This window comes from Lytechinus variegatus, chromosome 10 (genome assembly GCF_018143015.1).
Source record: "Lytechinus variegatus isolate NC3 chromosome 10, Lvar_3.0, whole genome shotgun sequence".
In the NCBI taxonomy this organism is placed as follows: domain Eukaryota; kingdom Metazoa; phylum Echinodermata; class Echinoidea; order Temnopleuroida; family Toxopneustidae; genus Lytechinus; species Lytechinus variegatus.
Genome location: NC_054749.1, coordinates 28,883,728 through 28,909,621, shown reverse-complemented (window position 1 = coordinate 28,909,621; position 25,894 = coordinate 28,883,728). Strand labels below are relative to the sequence as shown.

At 35.1% G+C, this 25,894-nt stretch overlaps 2 protein-coding genes across 2 annotated transcripts; both read left to right on the top strand.

Moving 5' to 3' along the window:
- Window positions 1-1,762: 1,762 nt before the first annotated feature.
- Window positions 1,763-4,096, top strand: LOC121422700. The gene is made up of 2 exons (XM_041617867.1): window positions 1,763-1,837; window positions 2,608-4,096. Exon 2 carries the CDS (start codon window positions 3,125-3,127, stop codon window positions 4,094-4,096), a length of 972 nt encoding a protein of 323 aa, XP_041473801.1. The 5' UTR covers window positions 1,763-1,837; window positions 2,608-3,124.
- A 5,629-nt stretch (window positions 4,097-9,725) lies between these two features.
- LOC121422699 lies at window positions 9,726-11,528 on the top strand. The gene has a single exon (XM_041617866.1). It carries the CDS (start codon window positions 10,557-10,559, stop codon window positions 11,526-11,528), a length of 972 nt encoding a protein of 323 aa, XP_041473800.1. The 5' UTR covers window positions 9,726-10,556.
- Window positions 11,529-25,894: the final 14,366 nt, after the last annotated feature.

The following is a 25,894-nucleotide window of genomic DNA, read 5'->3' as shown; positions in this document are numbered from 1 at the left end:
TGACAAGTTTTCCATCATAAAATAAATATTCACACAGCTGAGTGGGTGCAAAGTCATATAATAATAGCACATTCATGGGAAAATGAACAACCTTGCAACACAGAAATTGAATTCTATGCCTTTTCAATACTCAACTAAAGACCTTGGAATTCCCAGTGCTCATGTATCAGAAACACAAAGCACATATAGCTGAGCCATGTTTGTATCCATACAAATAAGAGAACAGATCTTTTTGACAAGTTTACAGCTGAGTGGGTGCAAGGTCATATAATACATGAAGCACATTCATGGGAACAACCTTATTTGCAACACAGAAAAATATCATGCACATGCACATAGGTACCATTGGACTGAAGGAAGTTATGTTTTGTACAAATTTGGACAAAAAAACGAGCAAATCATAACTGTTTCTTCACTAAGTCATTGGAGATTTCAATTTAAACCACCATCACAGTGATGTGTGGTATAATTCTTTTGCTCAAATACATAAAATGACACAAAAAATGTTATGAGAATTATGTTGTAGGACATTGAAACAGAGAATCAAATCTCTATACCAGCGAATTATGGCTGATTAAGATGCAAGTGAACCTCTCAAATTTTTCCTCCATATAGACACAGCATGTGATGGCTCTTCCAATTTCCACTTTTCAAGGTAGCTAGTGCGTAAGGACCTCTCAAATTTTGCATAGTATATAAGCTCACATAACAAAATTGGAGTGGTAACTGAAGAGCATGCATTTTAAAAGAGATTCTGCCCACTTTTTTCAATTAAGGATAGACATTTTCCTATTTCACATCCCCTCCACTATTCACTGGCACAAGATCTGATACTAGAACTACAAATTGTTATTCTGTCAACTACACAATTCCCATATAAACATGCTTGCTTATAAAATGTGAAACTCATATTCATGTGGGTGATGAAAATTCATGCTCTCACAGGTAAAGTTTAACACTCTCTAAGTGACATTATTCCCTAGAAAATGAAAAATCCTGATAGTTAATAGAGTCCCCACCACTTGTAAAACCCTCACAGTCCACTTAAATCAAATTGTTGTATAAAAATGAACATCATCTTAAGAGTATCTCATTTTCTTAACAGCCAAAACTGTTTTGTTTGTTATCAACTCTCTCTTTCAAACTGTCTCATTTTCATCTTTTGTACATTTAATTTTATTTGCAAGGTTAGATTTCCATCTTATAGAAATGGTATGAAGATGACCAGTAAGAAAGAGAACAAACAAAAGGAATCATAAATATCTACTCAAACTGTACTTTAAGTCACTTAATCTCATTTAGGCCTACCCTTCAGACTTGCTTAGGGGAAATGTAGTACACATATTCAGGCACACTCTTTGAACAAATACCCATCACCTTACAAACACAATTGAAGAAAAGCTCCATCATTTTGAACCACCTTGTACATCACTGGGAAAATCCCACTACTAATACTGTTCTAAAATTTTCAAAGGCAGTCAAATGAACAAAAAGCAGAGGAAAAGCAATGGAAGGGAGGAACATGCAATAAACAAGTCTTTGAGGCATCTGATTGGTAGATCAACAATGTTCTCTAGAATTCTCAGTTCTATGATTGGAGCAGCATTTTCTGTGGTGTGGAACACTGCAAACAAAATGATGTCATGCATGTTTCATGATACTAGTAACAGTTTTTGAGAATCATTGAAATGCAAATCTTACACTGCAGCTGGGGCTGTGAAGGTTAATCAGTATATTCTGCAATAAACTATTAGGGTGTATCCGTTTCTGGATTGATATGGAGCAAATGTTTGCAACATGAAAAACTGTTTTGATCATTCAATGTTATTTCTATCAGGTATGTGGTTTCTTTATATTACTGAATATATGAATTTGATTCAGTTTAGATCATTTATTTTAATGACATTTAAACCTTCTGCCGTTTGTCAACAGATATATTTAAGCATATAAACAGATGTGGTTCAGGGGCCTGTTGCATAAAACTTTTTACATGACAAAACTCTGGTAAAAACTGAAAACTAAGGTTTGTATGATTTATTCCATTGACTTTAACACAGGGCAAAAACTCCGGTAAAAACAACCTGAGATTTCTCAGGTAAAAAGTTTTATGCAACGGGCCCCTGGTATTACATTTTTTCACATTTTTAAAATGTGCTTTTAATTTGACAAATATTCTCAAAATTCTGCAAAAGCTTAAAAACACACTGCATCTTCCTTTGCACATGTTGCAGTAAAATTATGATTTAAGATCTAAATCATACTTACTTAGCTCTTAACCCAAACCCAAACAATGTGCAATTTTTCAGAAATGCATGACTATGATATAAACAATAGAATATAAGTGAATACCGGCAGGGTTGGCACATTTCAGATGGTGTGTTCTAAACGCAGTTTAAAACAAACACTTTTTAACGAATAATGGGTATTCTTAATCGTTTACATCAATTATGGAAAAAAATGTAAAATTTTCTAAAGTGAATTAAAACAATAAAAACAAACATTTTCTTTAACAAAAACTTTTATCATAACCCAGAATAAAAGAATTTGTTATCTCTTCCCTTGTAGGAACCATGACTAGTATTGTCTTTTTCATTTTCTCATTAACAGATAAACTTCACTTGACCACCTCATCACAATAGCAGTTGATGACTGTCTACATCTCTTTCATCAGAAGTCACAGAATAGTCTTCCTTTTCCGTATTTGAAGTTCATCTAGATGGACATTTCCATTACAATTTTTACATTACATATCTTGAAATTGGTATTGAATTTTTAGACTAGATTGGAATTGATATTTTGACTTTTCATTAACCTGGAATCAAACCTACAGAAGTCAGCCTTGGATAAGACATTACCATAGTTATACTTACAACCCTGACTAACGATTCCTACAAGTTGAGGGTCGTTAGGTTACAGATCTGGCAGCAACCAAAATTGGAATATTATATGAAACATTGCACAATCTAACCAAACAAGTTTCAGTGACACATGAAGTTGTACATGTCTGCTGGAAATGTTCGCATCTTGATATCTGTGACATTTGAATTCAAATGTTGGAAACTTTTTTGTGAACTAAGTACAATTTTGGATACTTTTTTGTGGAGTTTACTGAAAACATTTCAAAATGTCATTCATTTGGGTTTGTTCCATTCCCATTATCATCATCGTCAGCTTAAGTGCATGTAAATCTTTATTGTTTTCCAAGAACCAAGGGCAGGATGCCAACTTGAAATTTCCATATCCGTGTGATGGTTCGGAAGTCCATTTACAGCTATGGCATAATGCCCCATTTTACAGATCTACAGAGAATTCATTGCAGTCATTGCCTCAAGATCAGCTTCAAAGATTTAATGTGCAGAACAGAAATGAAAGTGGAAACTGTTATCTCGATCTACAAATAAATGACCTCAAGATAATTGATGAGGGAACATACATTTCCACAGTGTATAAGGATGGACAAGTTCTTGATGATTTCACAGCAATACGGCTTCAAGTAGATTATCCTCCTGGTCAGGTAACATGTGTTGAAGATCGTGAAATAGCTGCAGACTGGGTTTTAGTAAACTGTGTAGCTGATGCTGGAAGTCTACCAGGGAAGATTGAATGCTACCAGGGTGGTGAAAGGGTGCCTCCCCTGACTAGCCCTAATGAGACTGAGTCTTTATTGAAACAGACAGTTCTTATCAGAAAATCAGAGCCAGCATTTTGCTGTTCTTGCACATTGGATGAATACAAATCAAGATGTGAATGTAATGATACTGTTCTATTTCAAGCTGATGGTGGTAGACAAGACCCTTGCCCTGCCTCATCCCAAGTAACAACTAGGCCTAATAATCATTCTACTCTCATGGAAAATGATCAAATTTATTGGTTCCCCACTGTAAATTCTTCCTCTATAACTTATTCCACTCCAATAATAAAATGCAACAGCAAACTTTATAAGTTGATCACTCTGCCAGTCTTAAGTCTATCGGTTTTACTGAATTTCCTGTGTGCTTGCATTATGATCAGAATGAAGATCCGATATTTGAAGATTAAGAATAGTAGGCCCAAAGATCCACCTGAACCTGTTTCTACTGAAGAACTTCTCAGTTAGGTTCGTGTTCAGGTAGATTTTAAGGATCAAGAACAGAAAAGGTGATATATATATATTATGCAAATATATATGTGTAGAGTCAATTGCAGAACATTGACTCCAATTAAAGTCATGATTTTATATTAATTTTAAAGATTAATTTGAGATCATATTTCATGTAGTGTCTCCATTCTTCAGCAGAGTGAATAAAGAATGTTTACAGGCTATCTGTAAGACTTACTTAACAATTCATTTTGCTATCAGCAAATTGCGTTATTTAGATGAGCAGAATGTTAAAAACATATATCGTGAAATGTTATGCAAGAATAGTAATATTACAATAAATGGACAACCTTTAAATCTTCAGGAATGGAAAGAAGCTGGTATTTATATGTTAAACAAGTTGTATATAAAGGTAAATGGAAAAATATTTCATTTTTTTGGAAACTTTTTTGATGTTGATAATTTAGTATTTACATGTAGTTTTACATGTAGTCCTGTCCAAAATACTAGAGAGAGCAGTACATGATCAATTGTATAGGTACTTAAATGTAAATGATCTACTTGCAAATTGTCAGTCTGGCTTCAGACCGTCGTATTCCACTCCCACTTGTCTAACTGAGATTACAGACTTTTTGTATGATAAAATGGACCGAAAACATGTTACTGGTGGTATTTTCTTGGACCTACGCAAAGCTTTTGATGTTATTCCTCACAATTTTATACTTGCAAAACTTAAGTACTATGGTATTACTGGCAATGAATACAACTGGATGGAATCGTATTTAACAGACAGAAGGCAATTTGTAATGATTAACAATTGTCGCAGTGAATTTTTAAAGATAGAATCAGGTGTTCCACAAGGCTCTATATTGGGTCCATTGATATTTTGTATTTTTATTAATGACATGTGTAATTTGAAATTGCATGTACATTCTAAAATGTCTCTTTATGCTGATGATACCGCCATTTTTAATCACGGTGAATCAATTAAGGAGGTACAAAAGTATTTGCAAGATGATTTTGATTCAATATGTAAATGGTTAGACTTAGATAATATGCATTTACACCCGCAAAAAACAAAAGCCATGGTATTTGGTCAAAAGAAAAAGTTCAGGGGTGCTCATTTGCCAGTGAAATTCAGGAACATACAATTAGAAAATGTAAAAAAGATTAAATACTTAGGTGTCATGCTCGATCCGGGCTTGACTTGGTGTGAACATATTACTAATATCGTTTGTAAAATATCTCGAGCAATAGGTTGTATAAGGCGGATTAAGCATTTACTGTCCTTTGATATCATGAAGAAGCTGTACTTTTCTATGATTTTACCTTACATTGATTACTGTAGTACATCTTGGGGAAGCAGTGCAAAAATACATTTAGATAAGATACAAAAACTTCAAAATAAATATGCCAGGATGCTTTTGAAAAAAGATTATAATACATCACAAATATCTCTGTTGCAGTCACTGAAGTGGCAATCAGTAGATCAGCGTATAAAATATCAGTATTGTGTTTTTGTATATAAAATAATGAACAATTTAGTTCCAAATTATTTAAAACCTTTAGTATGTAAACGGCCCGTGAAATACAGGACACGGTTTTCTTTGCGATGCCCCCTTCAGCTTCCCAAAGCTAGAACTGAATATAAAAGAAAATCTTTCGCATATTTCGGACCAAAATCATTTAATGCACTTCCTTCAAATTTACAAGCCTGTACGTGTACCTCCTTGTTAGTTTTTAAAAAATTATGCAAAGCCTTTCATACGAATTGATGAAGAGCGAAATAATATTCCATTGATTTACAATGCTAAGTACTTGTATGTTTAGATTGACACTTCCCACTCTAAATTTTTTGATGTTAATTGTTTCTGATGTTAAATAGTTTGTATTTTGTATTTTTGACGTTGAATGTTTTTTGATGATATATTTTATATTTATCTTGATATGTATTTTAAACTGCAGGGCGCCTTTGTAAAGCAGTTTTAAGAACTGAACAGGCCTACCCTGCAGTATAAAATAAATAAAACAGAATAAATAAATAAATAAATAATAAATAATAGATTATTAAAATTAGAAAAAGCATTTCTTGCACATTGACTTGAAAATATAAATACAATGAGAGAAAAACATAATGAGTCTCAAGAACCGGAAGAAATCGATACATCTGTTGGTGAACGTGTTAATATAACTTGCACCAGAGCAATTGTTGTTTTTACAACAAAAGGAGGTTGATTTTTATATTTTGGACATCTGGGGAAAACAAAAAAAAAATTGCCAGAAAAATTAGTTTGGAAAGATATCCTTCATTTTAAATTTAAAAAAGATAAAAGATAACAATTTAAATTTAATTTGAGACTGTTACATATAATATTACCTTCTAGAGACAATTTTTCTTGGGGGGGGGGCACTTCCATTGACGAGTGGATACCATGCGCGACCATGGGTCTTGAAAAGCACCCTAAACACATATTTTCCAAATTCTGAAAATGCACCCCTCAACAAGTATTGGCGTGTGAAACCCTACCCTTAACAAGTATTGGAAAAAATACTATTGGCAAGTATTCCCAGAATTGAGCCCCCAAACAAATACAGCGATATTTTATTGTTATATGTCACGGGTCCGTCGGTCCTCGGTTTTACCTTTACACACCATTATTTTGGTTTAGTACGGCCCCCTTCAACACCTCGCACAAATTGGACTCTAAACACATAGTGTTGGGGCAAAAAGGACATCCTTTATAAAATGTTTGATTTTCATTCATCATCCCCGCATATTTTGACCCTAAACACGTATATTTTTCCAAGCGAAATAGATACCCTTTTTTCAATATTTTCCATCATAAAATAAATATTCACACAGCTGAGTGGGTGCAAAGTCATATAATAATAGCACATTCATGGGAAAATGAACAACCTTCCAACCCCGGGGGGGCCACTTCCATTCACGAGTGGATACCATGCGCGACCATGGGGTCTCGAAAAGCACCCTAAACACGTAATTTTCATGTTCTGAAAATGCACCCCTTAACAAGTATTGGCGTGTGAAACCCTACCCTTAACAAGTATTGGAAACAAAACGATACTCTTGGCAAATATTCCCTGAACAATGAACCCCTAAACAAGTACAGGATGTTTTATTGTTACGATCATTCGGATCGCCGGCTTTACCACCTCGCGCAAATCGGACTCTAAACACGAAGTGTTCGGGCAAAAAGGACATCCTTTATAAAACATTTTAATTTTGTTTCATCATCCCGCAAATTCGACCCTAAACACGTAATTTTCCTAGCGAAATAGATACCCTTTTTTCATTATTTTTGTGTTTTTGACACCCTTATCACGTTACGTACGTAACGTGCCCTATCGTGAAAAAGACATCCTTTTTACGTGTTTTTTTGGTCGCGCATGGTATCCACTCGTCAATGTAAGTGGCCCCCCCCGGGCTTGCAACACAGAAATTGAATTCTATGCCTTTTCAATACTCAACTAAAGACCTTGGAATTCCCAGTGCTCATGTATCAGAAACACAAAGCACATATAGCTGAGCCATGTTTGTATCCATACAAATAAGAGAACAGATCTTTTTGACAAGTTTACAGCTGAGTGGGTGCAAGGTCATATAATACATGAAGCACATTCATGGGAACAACCTTATTTGCAACACAGAAAAATATCATGCACATGCACATAGGTACCATTGGACTAAAGGAAGTCTTGTTTTGGACAAATTTGGACAAAAAAATGAGCAAATCATAACTGTTTCTTCACTAAGTCATTGGAGATTTCAATTTAAACCACCATCACAGTGATGTGTGGTATAATTCTTTTGCTCAAATACATAAAATGACACAAAAAATGTTATGAGAATTATGTTGTAGGACATTGAAACAGAGAATCAAATCTCTATACCAGCGAATTATGGCTGATTAAGATGCAAGTGAACCTCTCAAATTTTTCCTCCATATAGACACAGCATGTGATGGCTCTTCCAATTTCCACTTTTCAAGGTAGCTAGTGCGTAAGGACCTCTCAAATTTTGCATAGATATAAGTTCACATAACAAAATTGGAGTGGTCACTGAAGAGCATGCATTTTAAAAGAGATTCTGCCCACTTTTTTCAATTAAGGATAGACATTTTCTTATATCACATCCCCTCCACTATTCAATGGCACAAGATCTGATACTTGACCTATAAATTGTTATTCTGTCAACTACACAATTCCCATATAAACATGCTTGCTTATAAAATGTGAAACTCATATTCATGTGGGTGATGAAAATTCATGCTCTCACAGGTAAAGTTTAACACTCTCTAAGTGACATTATTCCCTAGAAAATGAAAAATCCTGATAGTTAATAGAGTCCCCACCACTTGTAAAACCCTCACAGTCCACTTAAATCAAATTGTTGTATAAAAATGAACATCATCTTAAGAGTATCTCATTTTCTTAACAGCCAAAACTGTTTTGTTTGTTATCAACTCTCTCTTTCAAACTGTCTCATTTTCATCTTTTGTACATTTAATTTTATTTGCAAGGTTAGATTTCCATCTTATAGAAATGGTATGAAGATGACCAGTAAGAAAGAGAACAAACAAAAGGAATCATAAATATCTACTCAAACTGTACTTTAAGTCACTTAATCTCATTTAGGCCTACCCTTCAGACTTGCTTAGGGGAAATGTAGTACACATATTCAGGCACACTCTTTGAACAAATACCCATCACCTTACAAACACAATTGAAGAAAAGCTCCATCATTTTGAACCACCTTGTACATCACTGGGAAAATCCCACTACTAATACTGTTCTAAAATTTTCAAAGGCAGTCAAATGAACAAAAAGCAGAGGAAAAGCAATGGAAGGGAGGAACATGCAATAAACAAGTCTTTGAGGCATCTGATTGGTAGATCAACAATGTTCTCTAGAATTCTCAGTTCTATGATTGGAGCAGCATTTTCTGTGGTGTGGAACACTGCAAACAAAATGATGTCATGCATGTTTCATGATACTAGTAACAGTTTTTGAGAATCATTGAAATGCAAATCTTACACTGCAGCTGGGGCTGTGAAGGTTAATCAGTATATTCTGCAATAAAGCTATTAGGGTGTATCCGTTTCTGGATTGATATGGAGCAAATGTTTGCAACATGAAAACTGTTTTGATCATTCAATGTTATTTCTATCAGGTATGTGGTTTCTTTATATTACTGAATATATGAATTTGATTCAGTTTAGATCATTTATTTTAATGACATTTAAACCTTCTGCCGTTTGTCAACAGATATATTTAAGCATATAAACAGATGTGGTTCAGGGGCCTGTTGCATAAAACTTTTTACATGACAAAACTCTGGTAAAAACTGAAAACTAAGGTTTGTATGATTTATTCCATTGACTTTAACACAGGGCAAAAACTCCGGTAAAAACAACCTGAGATTTCTCAGGTAAAAAGTTTTATGCAACGGGCCCCTGGTATTACATTTTTTCACATTTTTAAAATGTGCTTTTAATTTGACAAATATTCTCAAAATTCTGCAAAAGCTTAAAAACACACTGCATCTTCCTTTGCACATGTTGCAGTAAAATTATGATTTAAGATCTAAATCATACTTACTTAGCTCTTAACCCAAACCCAAACAATGTGCAATTTTTCAGAAATGCATGACTATGATATAAACAATAGAATATAAGTGAATACCGGCAGGGTTGGCACATTTCAGATGGTGTGTTCTAAACGCAGTTTAAAACAAACACTTTTTAACGAATAATGGGTATTCTTAATCGTTTACATCAATTATGGAAAAAAATGTAAAATTTTCTAAAGTGAATTAAAACAATAAAAACAAACATTTTCTTTAACAAAAACTTTTATCATAACCCAGAATAAAAGAATTTGTTATCTCTTCCCTTGTAGGAACCATGACTAGTATTGTCTTTTTCATTTTCTCATTAACAGATAAACTTCACTTGACCACCTCATCACAATAGCAGTTGATGACTGTCTACATCTCTTTCATCAGAAGTCACAGAATAGTCTTCCTTTTCCGTATTTGAAGTTCATCTAGATGGACATTTCCATTACAATTTTTACATTACATATCTTGAAATTGGTATTGAATTTTTAGACTAGATTGGAATTGATATTTTGACTTTTCATTAACCTGGAATCAAACCTACAGAAGTCAGCCTTGGATAAGACATTACCATAGTTATACTTACAACCCTGACTAACGATTCCTACAAGTTGAGGGTCGTTAGGTTACAGATCTGGCAGCAACCAAAATTGGAATATTATATGAAACATTGCACAATCTAACCAAACAAGTTTCAGTGACACATGAAGTTGTACATGTCTGCTGGAAATGTTCGCATCTTGATATCTGTGACATTTGAATTCAAATGTTGGAAACTTTTTTGTGAACTAAGTACAATTTTGGATACTTTTTTGTGGAGTTTACTGAAAACATTTCAAAATGTCATTCATTTGGGTTTGTTCCATTCCCATTATCATCATCGTCAGCTTAAGTGCATGTAAATCTTTATTGTTTTCCAAGAACCAAGGGCAGGATGCCAACTTGAAATTTCCATATCCGTGTGATGGTTCGGAAGTCCATTTACAGCTATGGCATAATGCCCCATTTTACAGATCTACAGAGAATTCATTGCAGTCATTGCCTCAAGATCAGCTTCAAAGATTTAATGTGCAGAACAGAAATGAAAGTGGAAACTGTTATCTCGATCTACAAATAAATGACCTCAAGATAATTGATGAGGGAACATACATTTCCACAGTGTATAAGGATGGACAAGTTCTTGATGATTTCACAGCAATACGGCTTCAAGTAGATTATCCTCCTGGTCAGGTAACATGTGTTGAAGATCGTGAAATAGCTGCAGACTGGGTTTTAGTAAACTGTGTAGCTGATGCTGGAAGTCTACCAGGGAAGATTGAATGCTACCAGGGTGGTGAAAGGGTGCCTCCCCTGACTAGCCCTAATGAGACTGAGTCTTTATTGAAACAGACAGTTCTTATCAGAAAATCAGAGCCAGCATTTTGCTGTTCTTGCACATTGGATGAATACAAATCAAGATGTGAATGTAATGATACTGTTCTATTTCAAGCTGATGGTGGTAGACAAGACCCTTGCCCTGCCTCATCCCAAGTAACAACTAGGCCTAATAATCATTCTACTCTCATGGAAAATGATCAAATTTATTGGTTCCCCACTGTAAATTCTTCCTCTATAACTTATTCCACTCCAATAATAAAATGCAACAGCAAACTTTATAAGTTGATCACTCTGCCAGTCTTAAGTCTATCGGTTTTACTGAATTTCCTGTGTGCTTGCATTATGATCAGAATGAAGATCCGATATTTGAAGATTAAGAATAGTAGGCCCAAAGATCCACCTGAACCTGTTTCTACTGAAGAACTTCTCAGTTAGGTTCGTGTTCAGGTAGATTTTAAGGATCAAGAACAGAAAAGGTGATATATATATATTATGCAAATATATATGTGTAGAGTCAATTGCAGAACATTGACTCCAATTAAAGTCATGATTTTATATTAATTTTAAAGATTAATTTGAGATCATATTTCATGTAGTGTCTCCATTCTTCAGCAGAGTGAATAAAGAATGTTTACAGGCTATCTGTAAGACTTACTTAACAATTCATTTTGCTATCAGCAAATTGCGTTATTTAGATGAGCAGAATGTTAAAAACATATATCGTGAAATGTTATGCAAGAATAGTAATATTACAATAAATGGACAACCTTTAAATCTTCAGGAATGGAAAGAAGCTGGTATTTATATGTTAAACAAGTTGTATATAAAGGTAAATGGAAAAATATTTCATTTTTTTGGAAACTTTTTTGATGTTGATAATTAAGTATTTACATGTAGTTTTACATGTAGTCCTGTCCAAAATACTAGAGAGAGCAGTACATGATCAATTGTATAGGTACTTAAATGTAAATGATCTACTTGCAAATTGTCAGTCTGGCTTCAGACCGTCGTATTCCACTCCCACTTGTCTAACTGAGATTACAGACTTTTTGTATGATAAAATGGACCGAAAACATGTTACTGGTGGTATTTTCTTGGACCTACGCAAAGCTTTTGATGTTATTCCTCACAATTTTATACTTGCAAAACTTAAGTACTATGGTATTACTGGCAATGAATACAACTGGATGGAATCGTATTTAACAGACAGAAGGCAATTTGTAATGATTAACAATTGTCGCAGTGAATTTTTAAAGATAGAATCAGGTGTTCCACAAGGCTCTATATTGGGTCCATTGATATTTTGTATTTTTATTAATGACATGTGTAATTTGAAATTGCATGTACATTCTAAAATGTCTCTTTATGCTGATGATACCGCCATTTTTAATCACGGTGAATCAATTAAGGAGGTACAAAAGTATTTGCAAGATGATTTTGATTCAATATGTAAATGGTTAGACTTAGATAATATGCATTTACACCCGCAAAAAACAAAAGCCATGGTATTTGGTCAAAAGAAAAAGTTCAGGGGTGCTCATTTGCCAGTGAAATTCAGGAACATACAATTAGAAAATGTAAAAAAGATTAAATACTTAGGTGTCATGCTCGATCCGGGCTTGACTTGGTGTGAACATATTACTAATATCGTTTGTAAAATATCTCGAGCAATAGGTTGTATAAGGCGGATTAAGCATTTACTGTCCTTTGATATCATGAAGAAGCTGTACTTTTCTATGATTTTACCTTACATTGATTACTGTAGTACATCTTGGGGAAGCAGTGCAAAAATACATTTAGATAAGATACAAAAACTTCAAAATAAATATGCCAGGATGCTTTTGAAAAAAGATTATAATACATCACAAATATCTCTGTTGCAGTCACTGAAGTGGCAATCAGTAGATCAGCGTATAAAATATCAGTATTGTGTTTTTGTATATAAAATAATGAACAATTTAGTTCCAAATTATTTAAAACCTTTAGTATGTAAACGGCCCGTGAAATACAGGACACGGTTTTCTTTGCGATGCCCCCTTCAGCTTCCCAAAGCTAGAACTGAATATAAAAGAAAATCTTTCGCATATTTCGGACCAAAATCATTTAATGCACTTCCTTCAAATTTACAAGCCTGTACGTGTACCTCCTTGTTAGTTTTTAAAAAATTATGCAAAGCCTTTCATACGAATTGATGAAGAGCGAAATAATATTCCATTGATTTACAATGCTAAGTACTTGTATGTTTAGATTGACACTTCCCACTCTAAATTTTTTGATGTTAATTGTTTCTGATGTTAAATAGTTTGTATTTTGTATTTTTGACGTTGAATGTTTTTTGATGATATATTTTATATTTATCTTGATATGTATTTTAAACTGCAGGGCGCCTTTGTAAAGCAGTTTTAAGAACTGAACAGGCCTACCCTGCAGTATAAAATAAATAAAACAGAATAAATAAATAAATAAATAATAAATAATAGATTATTAAAATTAGAAAAAGCATTTCTTGCACATTGACTTGAAAATATAAATACAATGAGAGAAAAACATAATGAGTCTCAAGAACCGGAAGAAATCGATACATCTGTTGGTGAACGTGTTAATATAACTTGCACCAGAGCAATTGTTGTTTTTACAACAAAAGGAGGTTGATTTTTATATTTTGGACATCTGGGGAAAACAAAAAAAAAATTGCCAGAAAAATTAGTTTGGAAAGATATCCTTCATTTTAAATTTAAAAAAGATAAAAGATAACAATTTAAATTTAATTTGAGACTGTTACATATAATATTACCTTCTAGAGACAATTTTTCTTGGGGGGGGGGGGCACTTCCATTGACGAGTGGATACCATGCGTGACCATGGGTCTTGAAAAGCACCCTAAACACATATTTTCCAAATTCTGAAAATGCACCCCTCAACAAGTATTGGCGTGTGAAACCCTACCCTTAACAAGTATTGGAAAAAATACTATTGGCAAGTATTCCCAGAATTGAGCCCCTAAACAAATACAGCGATATTTTATTGTTATATGTCACGGGTCCGTCGGTCGTCGGTTTTACCTTTACACACCATTATTTTGGTTTAGTACGGCCCCCTTCAACACCTCGCACAAATTGGACTCTAAACACATAGTGTTGGGGCAAAAAGGACATCCTTTATAAAATGTTTGATTTTCATTCATCATCCCCGCATATTTTGACCCTAAACACGTATATTTTTCCAAGCGAAATAGATACCCTTTTTTCAATATTTTTGTGTTTTTGACACCCTTATCACGTTACGTACGTAACGTGCCCTATCTAGAAAAAGACATCCTTTTTACATGTTTTTTTTTGGTCGCGCATGGTTTCAACTCGTCACTGTAGGTGCCTCCCCCCCCGGGCAATTTGTGCAAAATCTGTAATGAAATTGAAACAATTGGCCATTTTCTGTTTTTTTTTGCAAAAAGGTTAGTTTATTGGAAAATCATATTGAGGATGATATATTTTATTTTCAAAAAAGGAATTGTGATAACAATGAAAACATTGTTAATTGGGTATAAAATAGACAACCCAAAATTGATCTTATTAAATTGACGACCAATGTTGCCCAGTTTGTAGTTTATAATCATTATGTAAAATGCAACCTTCAAAATCTAAACCATAGTAATAAGAGATTGATCATGGAATTTGTTTCATATTTGAAGTTTTATTTGAATCATTACAGATCTAAACAATTTTGCGTATTAGAGGTCAAGAAAATTATTGATATATTGTAATTCCTGTTATAAATGTTATGTCACTTGACTCTTGAAAAAAAGTTATTCCAATGTAAATGTGTGTATATATGTAAATATTTTGAAACAAATATCCTCAAGGAAAAGGCAAAGAGAAAAAATTTGCTATCAGCCATGCATTAAGTATTTTGTTGAACATCCGATAGCTATGATAGGCAATTCTTGAAAAAGCATTTTAATGAAATCATGGAAATGTAAGCATTCTTTTGATTAATTGATCTATTTATTTATTCAACATATTTATTTAGGATAAAAATAAAACAGTCCTGTTATAAAGGTCAATTCCAATTGTAAAGCCCCTTTTACACATTCACGGATGCAACATGGATCATCATGGTTTTCAATCCAAGGTCGTCCGTGTCTGCAGTGCGCTGCTTCTTACTGCCCCTCTTATTTTTTGTTTGCATATAATGTCTGTGCTGCAGCAACTCAGCAAACTGGCAATGATGTCATTTTCATGAAAAAATCTGATTAACTGAAGTAAGCAAAATCACAAATAGATTTGACATGTCAAATATATGAGATTTGGTCTGCGATCTTACTGCAATAAAGCAGGTCACAGTTGCAACACACTGAAGGTAGGTGCACACTGTGATTTTGTTGCAATCGGATCTTGGTGGGATTGTGTGTGCTGGGCATTATATACTGGCGAATCATTCAGCGTCATTCTTGATGTAGATAGATAGATAAATAGATAGATAAATGGTTTATTTAATAAAAATCAGGACATCATCGCGGCTAAGGCCGAATTGCGATGTATTCACAAGGTAATAAAGACACAAAAAATATTCAAACAATAACACAGATAATTACAAAATAAATAATACGGATAAAGCATGGTATTGTTGTGGAATTTTGGAAAGGTAAGAGAGAGGTGGGAAGGAGGAGAGGCAGATAGAGAGAGAGGGGGGTGGATAGGGATAGAGAGAGAGACAGGGGGAGTGAAGGGAAGGAGTGGAGCAGAAAGTCAGAAGAAAAGAAGGTACAAACATTATGAAAGAGGTAAAAACATGAAGTGTACGTAAGAATAAACAAAGTTAGAAGAATTCGAAAGTAAAATATTATCCTAAACACATATTGGTATAGTGGTCCATTATCATTTACCGAATTGTACATTAAGAAAAAAGCAGTAGTATTTACAATTCAACATTTCGAAGAAAGAGAGGAAGAGGGATGGATAAAAAAGAGAGGGAGAAATATGGATAGAGAAAGACAAACGACAGGAAGAAAAGAGTTGCAAGGAAGGGAAAGGAATACAACATAGAGATCATACGAGTCCATCATTTAGTAAGAATATTGGAATAAAAGTGTCAAATTTAAGAGTTATGGATTTATATCCGCACATGATCATGTACATATGCGGAAGAAAAATTACCTTTAAAACTTTCAATTCTTGTGCAATACAATAATACCTGACTTTCAAAGATCATATATTTTTAAATGATATTTGATTATATATAAATTTGCTAATTCTACAAGCATTTCAAACAGTATATTTATGTCATCTACAGTACTCAAAAACATAATGATTGTATACAAGTGGTGAAAATATTTGACTAATGTTCGTAATTGCAAGTAGAAATAGAGTACATATTATATAAATAATGTGACATACTAATGATTTAATTAAAAAAAAAATCAATTGACAAGAGCAGCAGTCAGAGAAATCCATACTATAGATGTGGATTAATTATAAGTCATGATTGAGAATTCAGGAGGTCGATCAAGTATGGGATGGGACTGTTCTGAAATCTATTAGTTCTACATTTTAATTGTTCTCTTGTGTTTGATTTGCGAAAAGTTCTGGTGTTCTTAGGAGGGGGTATAAGATATGATACCCTCTCATTTGAAATCAGTCTTTCGGCAAAAGTCAAACACAGTGCCTTTCTTCTGTTTGCAAGAGAGGGGAGGTCCAATACATTCAGAGCAGAATCATATGACTGAAAATTGTGTCCCAAGATTATTTTCAGGGATCTTTTATGCACCCTCCCTAGACGAATCACTTGTTGTTTAGTTAGTCCTCCATTCCACACTGGGCAGGTGTACTCTAATAGGGGCCTGAGGAAGCCCATGTAGATAGTACAAAGGTCCTCAGTTGGCAATCCGTGTCCTTTTAGGATCCTAATAATATGTATCCTTCCATTGGCACATTTTATCACGAAGTCAACATGATCATTCCACTTCAAATCACTACGAATATGAACTCCCAGTAATTTGACAGACACAGATTGCTTCAATGGCTGGCCGTGTATTGCAAGTAACGCTGGTTCGGGTGGCTTTTTCATAAAGCACACCTGCATACTTTCACATTTGGCAGGATTTAGAGACATTCCTTTAGATGTGGACCATTCAACAAAATTGTGAAGTGTCCTTTCCAAGACATCTGGTTGATCTCCTGCATAATCTTGTATCAACCACAGTCACATCATCACTATATTTCCAATATGCATTATCACTGTCATGTAGGGCATTATTGATAACGATTAGGAACACAATGGGTCCAATTTTTGTTCCTTGGGGTACTCCTGCATTAAGGGTCACCCACTCTGACTTAACACCCCTGTACCGAACACACCGAGTCCGTTCTGCAAGAAAATCGGCTATCCAGTGGATCAGTGTGGGTTTGATACCAAGTGAGATCATCTTTTGAATGGCAACCGTGTGATCTACATGTATACAGTCAAAAGCCTTGCGGAAGTCTGTCATCACAAGAGTAGACACTGCTTTACCCTTTTCTGCATGATGGAAGAGGCAGTGCAGTATATCTACTAAACAGTGTGTCGTTGATAACCCCTTTATATTACCAAATTGCTTACTATCGAGTTCCTTTCCAATTGCTTGCATCAGCCATCTCGACACAAAACCTTCAAACACCTTAGCGAAGATGTCAGTCAAGGAGATTGGACGGAGCTTGTCGATAGTAGCAGGGGAAGGTTTAGGTACAGGGACAACTACAGCTCTCTTCCACAGATGTACCGGCATGCCTGGGAGAAAAATGAAATTCATGTACAATTTTCCATCTGGGGTACATGGACGGATAATAATCCATATTTATTAGAGCCATCTTGTTACTGGAGTTACTGGAGTCACATGACGTCATACTTTTCAGGTGGGGGGGGGGGGGGGGATTGAACAATAGATCATCCCCCATGAACAATAGATTAACAACACAAATCAACATCCATGTAACTCGACATCAGGGAAGTTCCTTGTACAGACCAGAAGGTCCTCCTTAATACAGGCTATATCCCATTTTGATTTTTTTTGTATGCACACATGAATAGTCCTTGTTCATGGCCATAATTAAGCTGCGGATGTTGCAAAGATCCCTAGTGCTAGTGGCTAGTGCTACCTTGTCCATCCTTGTACAAAAAGCACTTTACCACGCATTTTCAAGTAAATATCGAGTTAAGTCTTTTTTCACTCCTGCAATGTCCATTGACCAGTCTTTCAAAACGGCTTAAGCAAGGTTTCCACTTTGGCGAGTTAACATCGCGAGTTATGGCGAGTTCTAGCGAGTTGCCAAAATGAGGCACTCGCGATAACTCGCATAAAGCTCACCATGAAACTCGGGATAACTCGCGACAACTCGGCATGACTCGGCGGAGCTCGTTCAAGCACGGGACAACTCTCCTTGAAGTCGTGAGCAGTTTCAAAATTTTTGAACATGTTCAAAAATTTTGCTAACTCGCTGTAACTCGTGCTGAACTCACCTAAACTCGTTGTATACTCGCAGTACTCGTAATAACTCGTAAGAAGCTCGAGATAAACTCACAATAACTCGTAATAACTCGCCACATCTGAGTATACGCGAGTGCGTTCCGAGTTTTCAAGAGCGAGATACGAGCATTGCGATCGTTTTACGAGTCAAGTGGAGGTGCCCACGAGATTAGCGCGACTTTAGATCGAGCACCCCGAGTTACAGCGAGTTTCGAATGAGTTTATTCCGAGTGCGTGGCAAGGGCTCAGAGGCATGCCGACCGGATGATAAATGTCCAGTGATCTATATTTTCCCCACATATAAACCCCTAAAAAAAAGTTTGGAAATCTGAGTTTGGCCATTAATTTCTCCCAACTCCAAAATTTACACATTGCATATTTAACATCATTTAAAAGGTAATTCGATTTTCTTTACAATGATACCATGCTTGTTATGATCATGTCATCACGAAAAGAGCAGGATTCAAAAGTGTTGGATGAAGTTTGAATTGAAAAGCTGCAAAACGAGCAAAAAAGTTTGGAAATCTGAGTTTGGCCATTAATTTCTCCCGACTCCAAATTTTACACAATGCATATTTGATATCTTTCAAAAGATCATTTGATTCCCTTTATGATCCAATGCTTGTTATGATCATGTCATAAAAAAGAGCAAAATTGAAGTGTTGGATGAAGTTTGAAGTAAAAAGCTGCAAAACGAGCAGAAATAATCATGGAGGGTCAATACAGAACATGATTCTTTTGTCTGTGTCAATACAGATGAAAATCAATTGGCCCTGCTTTTTCATTTCATAATGTTTTCTTGTGGTTTATGTTTGTTTGTTGTGTGTTTGCTTGCGCAGAGGTATGATTGATTCCATTTGAATGTTGATGTTAAGGTGCATGAAAACAATTGCTGAGAATCTCACTCATCATCATGGATGAAAAGAACAATGACTTTCAATATTATGTTATTTTGCAAATTTTGAATTTTTGACCTTGTACCACAGTTCAAAGCACTGCACCTCCATGTGAGCCAAAATCACATCATGGAAAGTATCATTTTAAAGAAAATTAAATGAACTATTCATTGATATTAATTTAACATTGATATTTACTAAAGCCGAGGCGGGATTACCGATCAAACTCAAAAGAAACCGCTTAAAAAACTCACTCATCACCACGGAAAAAGGAACAGTGACTTTCATTATTGTGTCACTTTGCAACTTAATTTTGAATTTTGACCTTGCCCCACATTTCAAGGCACTGCACCTCCATGTGAACCATAATCATATCATGTAGGGTATCATTTTAAAGAAAATTAGATGATCTAATCATTGATATTAATAACAATTGATATTTATTAAAACTGAGGAGGGAGTTTATTTTAAAGTGAACATTTTAACTGACCCACGCAATGTACAATTACTTTTAAAAAGGCTGTTACCACTGCATTATTACAACTTTAAACAACATGATAAGGAGAGAATTATACCTCGATCCAAAAGATCCAAGAGTTGTGGCCATTCAGGTAGGGAAACAGCGAATGAAGATGACATTCAAACAAGGGTAGAAGAAGTGCAGGAAGAGACAATTGAAACGGAAGAAAAGTTCAATGACGAGCAGAGCCAAGGTAAAAGAACAAGACACCAAACTAGACAAGGTCCAACTGGAGCGCCTCTGGCAGTCTAACCTGCATCACGCTATCCAATATAGTAGCAGTGCTGACTTTGAAAACTACTATAAACAGATAAAATAATTATTCACAAAACACCATTCATACAATGATAACTTTAAAATTTTGATATTTTTTAAGGATATTCTGGGGTAATTGGAAAGCATGGGGTCAAGAAACCATCGTGAGAAAAGACTGAGAGAGAGAGAGAGTGAGCAAGGGAGGAAAGGAAATAACTAAAGGTATATTCTGATAAGATCAATAAGGGAGGGGATCCAGGAGTGGAAGAGCCACCATGAGGAGAAATCTTGATCCAGTGCCAATATCATTGCGCGGGAAGCAATAACAACCCAAGTCATTGTCTGGCAAACACAAGATATCAATTGCCTGATCTTCCATGTCGGTGCACTGGCGCTTCTAGGGGGCAAGGGGGCACATGCCCCGGGAAACACTGAAAGCAGAGGGGTGCAAAAAAGAGAAAGGGGTGCAAATAAAGAAATGTAAAACTAATTTTTCAAAAAGCCAAAGGAAAAAAGAGCAGAATAGGAATACCACTGAAGGTGATTAATACCCCCATCCTATGCTATTACTATGGTAATGCAGTTTCAAACACATTTACAAATTTAATCTTGCATGTCTTTACCCAGGGATAAATATTAGTCTCAACTTTTTATTAGTGATATACTTATGCCCTTTTTACACAGGATTTTCTTAACCCCGGACTATCGCTAACCCCGTACTATCCTTAACCCCGTACTATTTTTTTTTCTTTTCACACATGCCAAATTGTTATTGCTAACCCCGGATAAGGAATGCTTGCTTTCACTCGTACACTTTTTACACACGCTACAATTTCCTTAACCCCGTACTATAGGTGGGGCCAAATTGCCATTTAGCCCCACCTATAGTACGGGGTTAAGCTTAGCCCACTTTCGTTTTACACATGCGATCTTAACCCCGTACTATTGCTCTTAGCACCGCAATTGGTGGGATAACCCTGCTTTTTTGCAGGGCCAAATAATCCCGTACTATAGGTGGGGTTAGCCCACTTTGCAAAAACGCTGTGTAAAACGAAAGTGGGCTAAGCTTAACCCCGTACTATAGGTGGGGCTAAATTGCCATTTAGCCCCACCAATAGTACGGGGTTAAGGAAATTTTAGCCTGTCTAAAAAGGGTATTATTCTCTTCAAGAATTCCAACAAACAGTCCTTAAAATACTCCTTTTTTATACCCAAATAACATAACTTTTCCTCTCTAGCTGCAGGTTTGCATTGGATACATTACTCTTCATTAATTCTTACAAACAGTTCTGAAATACATATTTCTTGGTTTAATTGATCATGCATTGATTTAATAAGATACAAATCCTCTTCATTAATTTTTACAAACAATCATATCCCTTTTTAGGTGAGGATTATATATAAAAAAAAATCAACTTGCACTTTGTGCTTGCATTACACCAATGAGATACGTATCCTTTTCATAAATCCCTGCAAATAGTCTTAATTTTTCCCCTTTTGGGTAGTAGGCCTATATAAAAAATTTAGCTCACCCCTCATGCTTGCATTAATTGCTTTAATAGTTAGATATCCATTGTAGGATTACATTAAATCTGGAATCCTTCAAGGGTCCATTTTAGGGCCGCTTCTTTTCATTTTACATATTAATGATCTGCCTTTACTTCTTAGAAATTGCAAAATAAGTATGTATGCAGATGACACTATTATATATTATGCAAGTAACAACTACTCTGATCTAGAAAACAAAATCAATGAAGATTTGCAAAATGTGAAACGATGGCTTAATCACAATAAGCTTAGTTTGAATATCAAACAAGTGGAATGCCTCTGGCCGTCTCACCTGCATCACGCGGTTCAATATAGCAGCAGTGCTGACTATGAATACTACTCTAACTCGCACAAGATGTTCAGTGATACATGGTTACTCTTATGTCCAAGTTTAATGAACTAGACCACTTTTTATGAACTAGACCAATAAGCTTACAGAGATATGATGGTTATTCAACAAAAAACCCAACATGGCCAAAGTTCATTGACCTTACATGACCTTTGACCTTGATCATGTGACCTGAAACTCGCACAGGATGTTCAGTGATACTTGATTACTCTTATGTACAAGTTTCATGAATCAGATCCATAAACATTCAAAGTTATGATGGTAATTCAACAGATACACCCAATTCGGCCAAAGTTCATTGACCTTTGACCTTGGTCATGTGACCTGAAATGAGCACAGGATGTTCAGTGATACTTAATTACTCTAATGTCCAAGTTCAATGAACTAGACCAATAAACTTTCAAAGTTATGATGGTAATTCAACAGATACCCCCGATTCGGCCAAAGTTCATTGACCCTAAATGACCTTTGACCTTAATCCTGAGACCTGAAACTTGCACAAAATGTTCAGTGATGCTTGATTACTATTATGTCCAAGTTTCATTAATCAGATCCATAAACTTTCAAAGTTATGATGGGAATTCAACAGATATCCCCAATTCGGCCAAAGTTCATTTACCCTAAATGACCTTTGACCTTGGTCATGTGACGTGAAACTCATGCAGGATGTTCAGTGATACTTGATTAACCTTATGTCCAAGTTTCATGAACTAGGTCCATATATTTTCTAAGTTATGATGACATTTCAAAAACTTAACCTCAGGTTAAGATTTCGATGTTGATTCCTCCAACATGGGCTAAGTTCATTGACCCTAAATGACCTTTGACCTTGGTCATGTGACATGAAACTCTAATAGGATGTTCAGTAATACTTGATTAACCTTATGGCCAAGTTTTATGAACTAGGTCCATATACTTTCTAAGTTATGACATCATTTCAAAAACTTAACCTCAGGTTAAGATTTGATGTTGACGCCGCCGCCGCCGCCGCCGTCGGAAAAGCGGCGCCTATAGTCTCACTTTGCTTCGCAGGTGAGACAAAAAACTGAATATATTGTCCTAGGAACTAGAAATCGACTGAAACTATTCAAAGATGAATCGCTAAACATTCGCATTGATGGAACCCCCTAACAAGAGTTACCCAGTGTAAACATTTAGGAGTAATTTTAGATGAAAATTTGTCATGGGGAAAACACATTCAAAATGTACAGAAGAAATGTAGTAGTCACGGTGGTTTGTTTATGCTAAAATCGATACGAAGTATGGTTGACAAGGATACCATGATTCTAGTCTATAACGCCCTGATTTCATCTCATTTGTCATATTGTGATATAGTATGGGGAAATTGTGGCAAATGTTTAAAAGATAGCCTCCAAAAGATTCAAAATCGGGCAGCTCGCGTTATCAATAATACCGCCTGGGATTCATCCGGAAACGATAATCTAAATGAACTAAATTGGGATACACTTGAAAAGAAAAGGAATGAAAGTGTTGCAATAATGATGTTTAACATACTCAATAACTTCTCGCCCCTTCATATCTAATCAATAGATTTTCCCTTAAAGAAAGATTACATAACACCAGAAGTGGGAATCTCAATTTGGAAATAATGCAAATAAAGTCTGAATCTGCAAAGTGCATGTTTATGTACCGAGGCGCCAGTATGTGGAACTCATTGCCCACAAATTTTCAAGCGGCACAAACAAAACACAATTTCAAAACAGGTCTTAAGAGATTATCTGTGTGATATGGATTACAATGACTATTTTTCTGTTTAATTGTTTTTATCAAACATCAACAGACAATTTCTATTTTCTGTCCCCAGTACGTGTATTCAGTCAGTCGGCAAGCCCTGAAAAAGTAGCTTCTTTTATCCAAGTGATATTCATGACTATAGGGTTTTTGCATAGTTAATGAGCTTGGTGCAAACCAAAACACCTCTTTTTATTCTGCCATTGCTGCTCTAAATATTAACCAAATTTCATGTTTTTGGTATCTTTGTAAAGAAGAAGAATCATTCTTTCAGGTCATGTGTTTGGAATTCTTTAAAAAAATGTTGTAGTATAGGAAAAACTTTAGATATAAAACATGAAACAAAATTATTTTTTTCATGCAACAAATGTTGTTGTTTTCACACTTGATTTCTGTTTGAGTACAAATGATTTTCAGATCATAATAAAGCTGAAGATCTACGCTTTAATATGATATAATTTGTATAAGAAGATGTATCTTAGATGGGTCAGCAGCCAGCTTTTCATAGGCCAAGTACATTTAGCAGCTCAAAAACAAGGATACTGCACTCTGATTGGTCACAGAGACCACACACCCACGCAAATTCCAATGTTCCCCACACTGGGCCTCTGCAAGGTCACACTCACCATGTGGTAATCTCTTCGAATAACCCGCGCCTGTTGTTGTGAAAGCATTATTCAGCCAATCAGAACTCTGGATTTTATGTTACTCAGAAATTTTAGAAATCTCGTCTTGCATCTTGATGGAAAAAGCTGGCTGCTGACCCATCTAAAAGATGCCACATATCAAGAGTGACATTGTAAGAAAGTATAGTTTTTGAGCTCTCTGATGATATAAATAATGTTGGTACCTAAAACACAAAATGTTGCACAATTTGCAAGTGAAAACAGAGGAAGAAATTTCTGTTTGATGCATCTTTTCTCGTTAAAAAATCACTTATTTATCAAAATATTTTATTCAAAAGAAATAACCAATATGAAAGAGTAACATTTACTCTTCCCAATGGTATAAAAATAATCAATTTTACTCCAGTAAAAAGTGGTTAAATTCTTTGAGAAAGAAAGTCTCACAATTCACGAGATTTTGCAGGGACATGAATTCAGCCACGAGAGGACTTGGATAAATCTGGCCCATTTGCTCATTAACACAGGGGCTTGCCGACTGACTGTATTATTTTCCAATCATTTCATATGTTTTGCTTTTATATGGCATCAGTATTAACCAAGTCTTATAACTATTTTCAGTGCATGTTTAGTTATCATAAATTTTCCAGTCATTTTTATATGTTTAGCTTTTATCATTGATAAATCCTAACTTGTATTCCTTTTCTTGTGCTCAGTTGTCCATTATAGAAACATGTATTTACTTTGACATTTTACTTTACCATGTACATATTTACTATTACCATGTATGCACCGCTTTGTTCCAATTTACCGATAGATATTTCTTGTTGTAAGTTATTGATGTTTTTGAGAATGGTATATAATTTCTTCGTCTTTTTCTTACTATCATTATTATTCTTTTTCTTCTTCTTCTTCTTTTCTTCTTCTGTTATCTTCTTCTCTCACTTTTCCCTTCTTCCTTCTTTTCTTCACCTCCCCTCCTCTTCACGTTTCAATGATTGCCTTGTAATATTTAATTGATGCTTAATTCTGTTCCATTATTCGTTAAACACTGATTTTAAAATGTTTACTTTGTCAATTGTAATGTTCGACACAGCCCCAATGGAAATCAGTCTGAACTGTTTGGGCTTTTTAACCGTGTATAAATAAAATAAATCTTATCTTATCTTACTTCTCCCTAAAATGTCCCGATTTCAGGTCTAAATAACAATAATTTTCAGCTCGTGCTTCATGCATTAATTGTTGAGGTATGCACCATATTAATGAATACAAAAAATGCTTAGAATATTCAATCTTAAGATCTTAACATAGAAAAAAATAGGCTCACATTTCCATGCAACTTTGGGCGCTCCCATTGCAT

Excerpts from the sequence above, each read along its gene's own strand:
- LOC121422700 (XM_041617867.1), top strand. The coding sequence starts at position 3,125 with ATGTCATTCATTTGGGTTTGTTCCATTCCCATTATCATCATCGTCAGC.
- LOC121422699 (XM_041617866.1), top strand. The coding sequence starts at position 10,557 with ATGTCATTCATTTGGGTTTGTTCCATTCCCATTATCATCATCGTCAGC.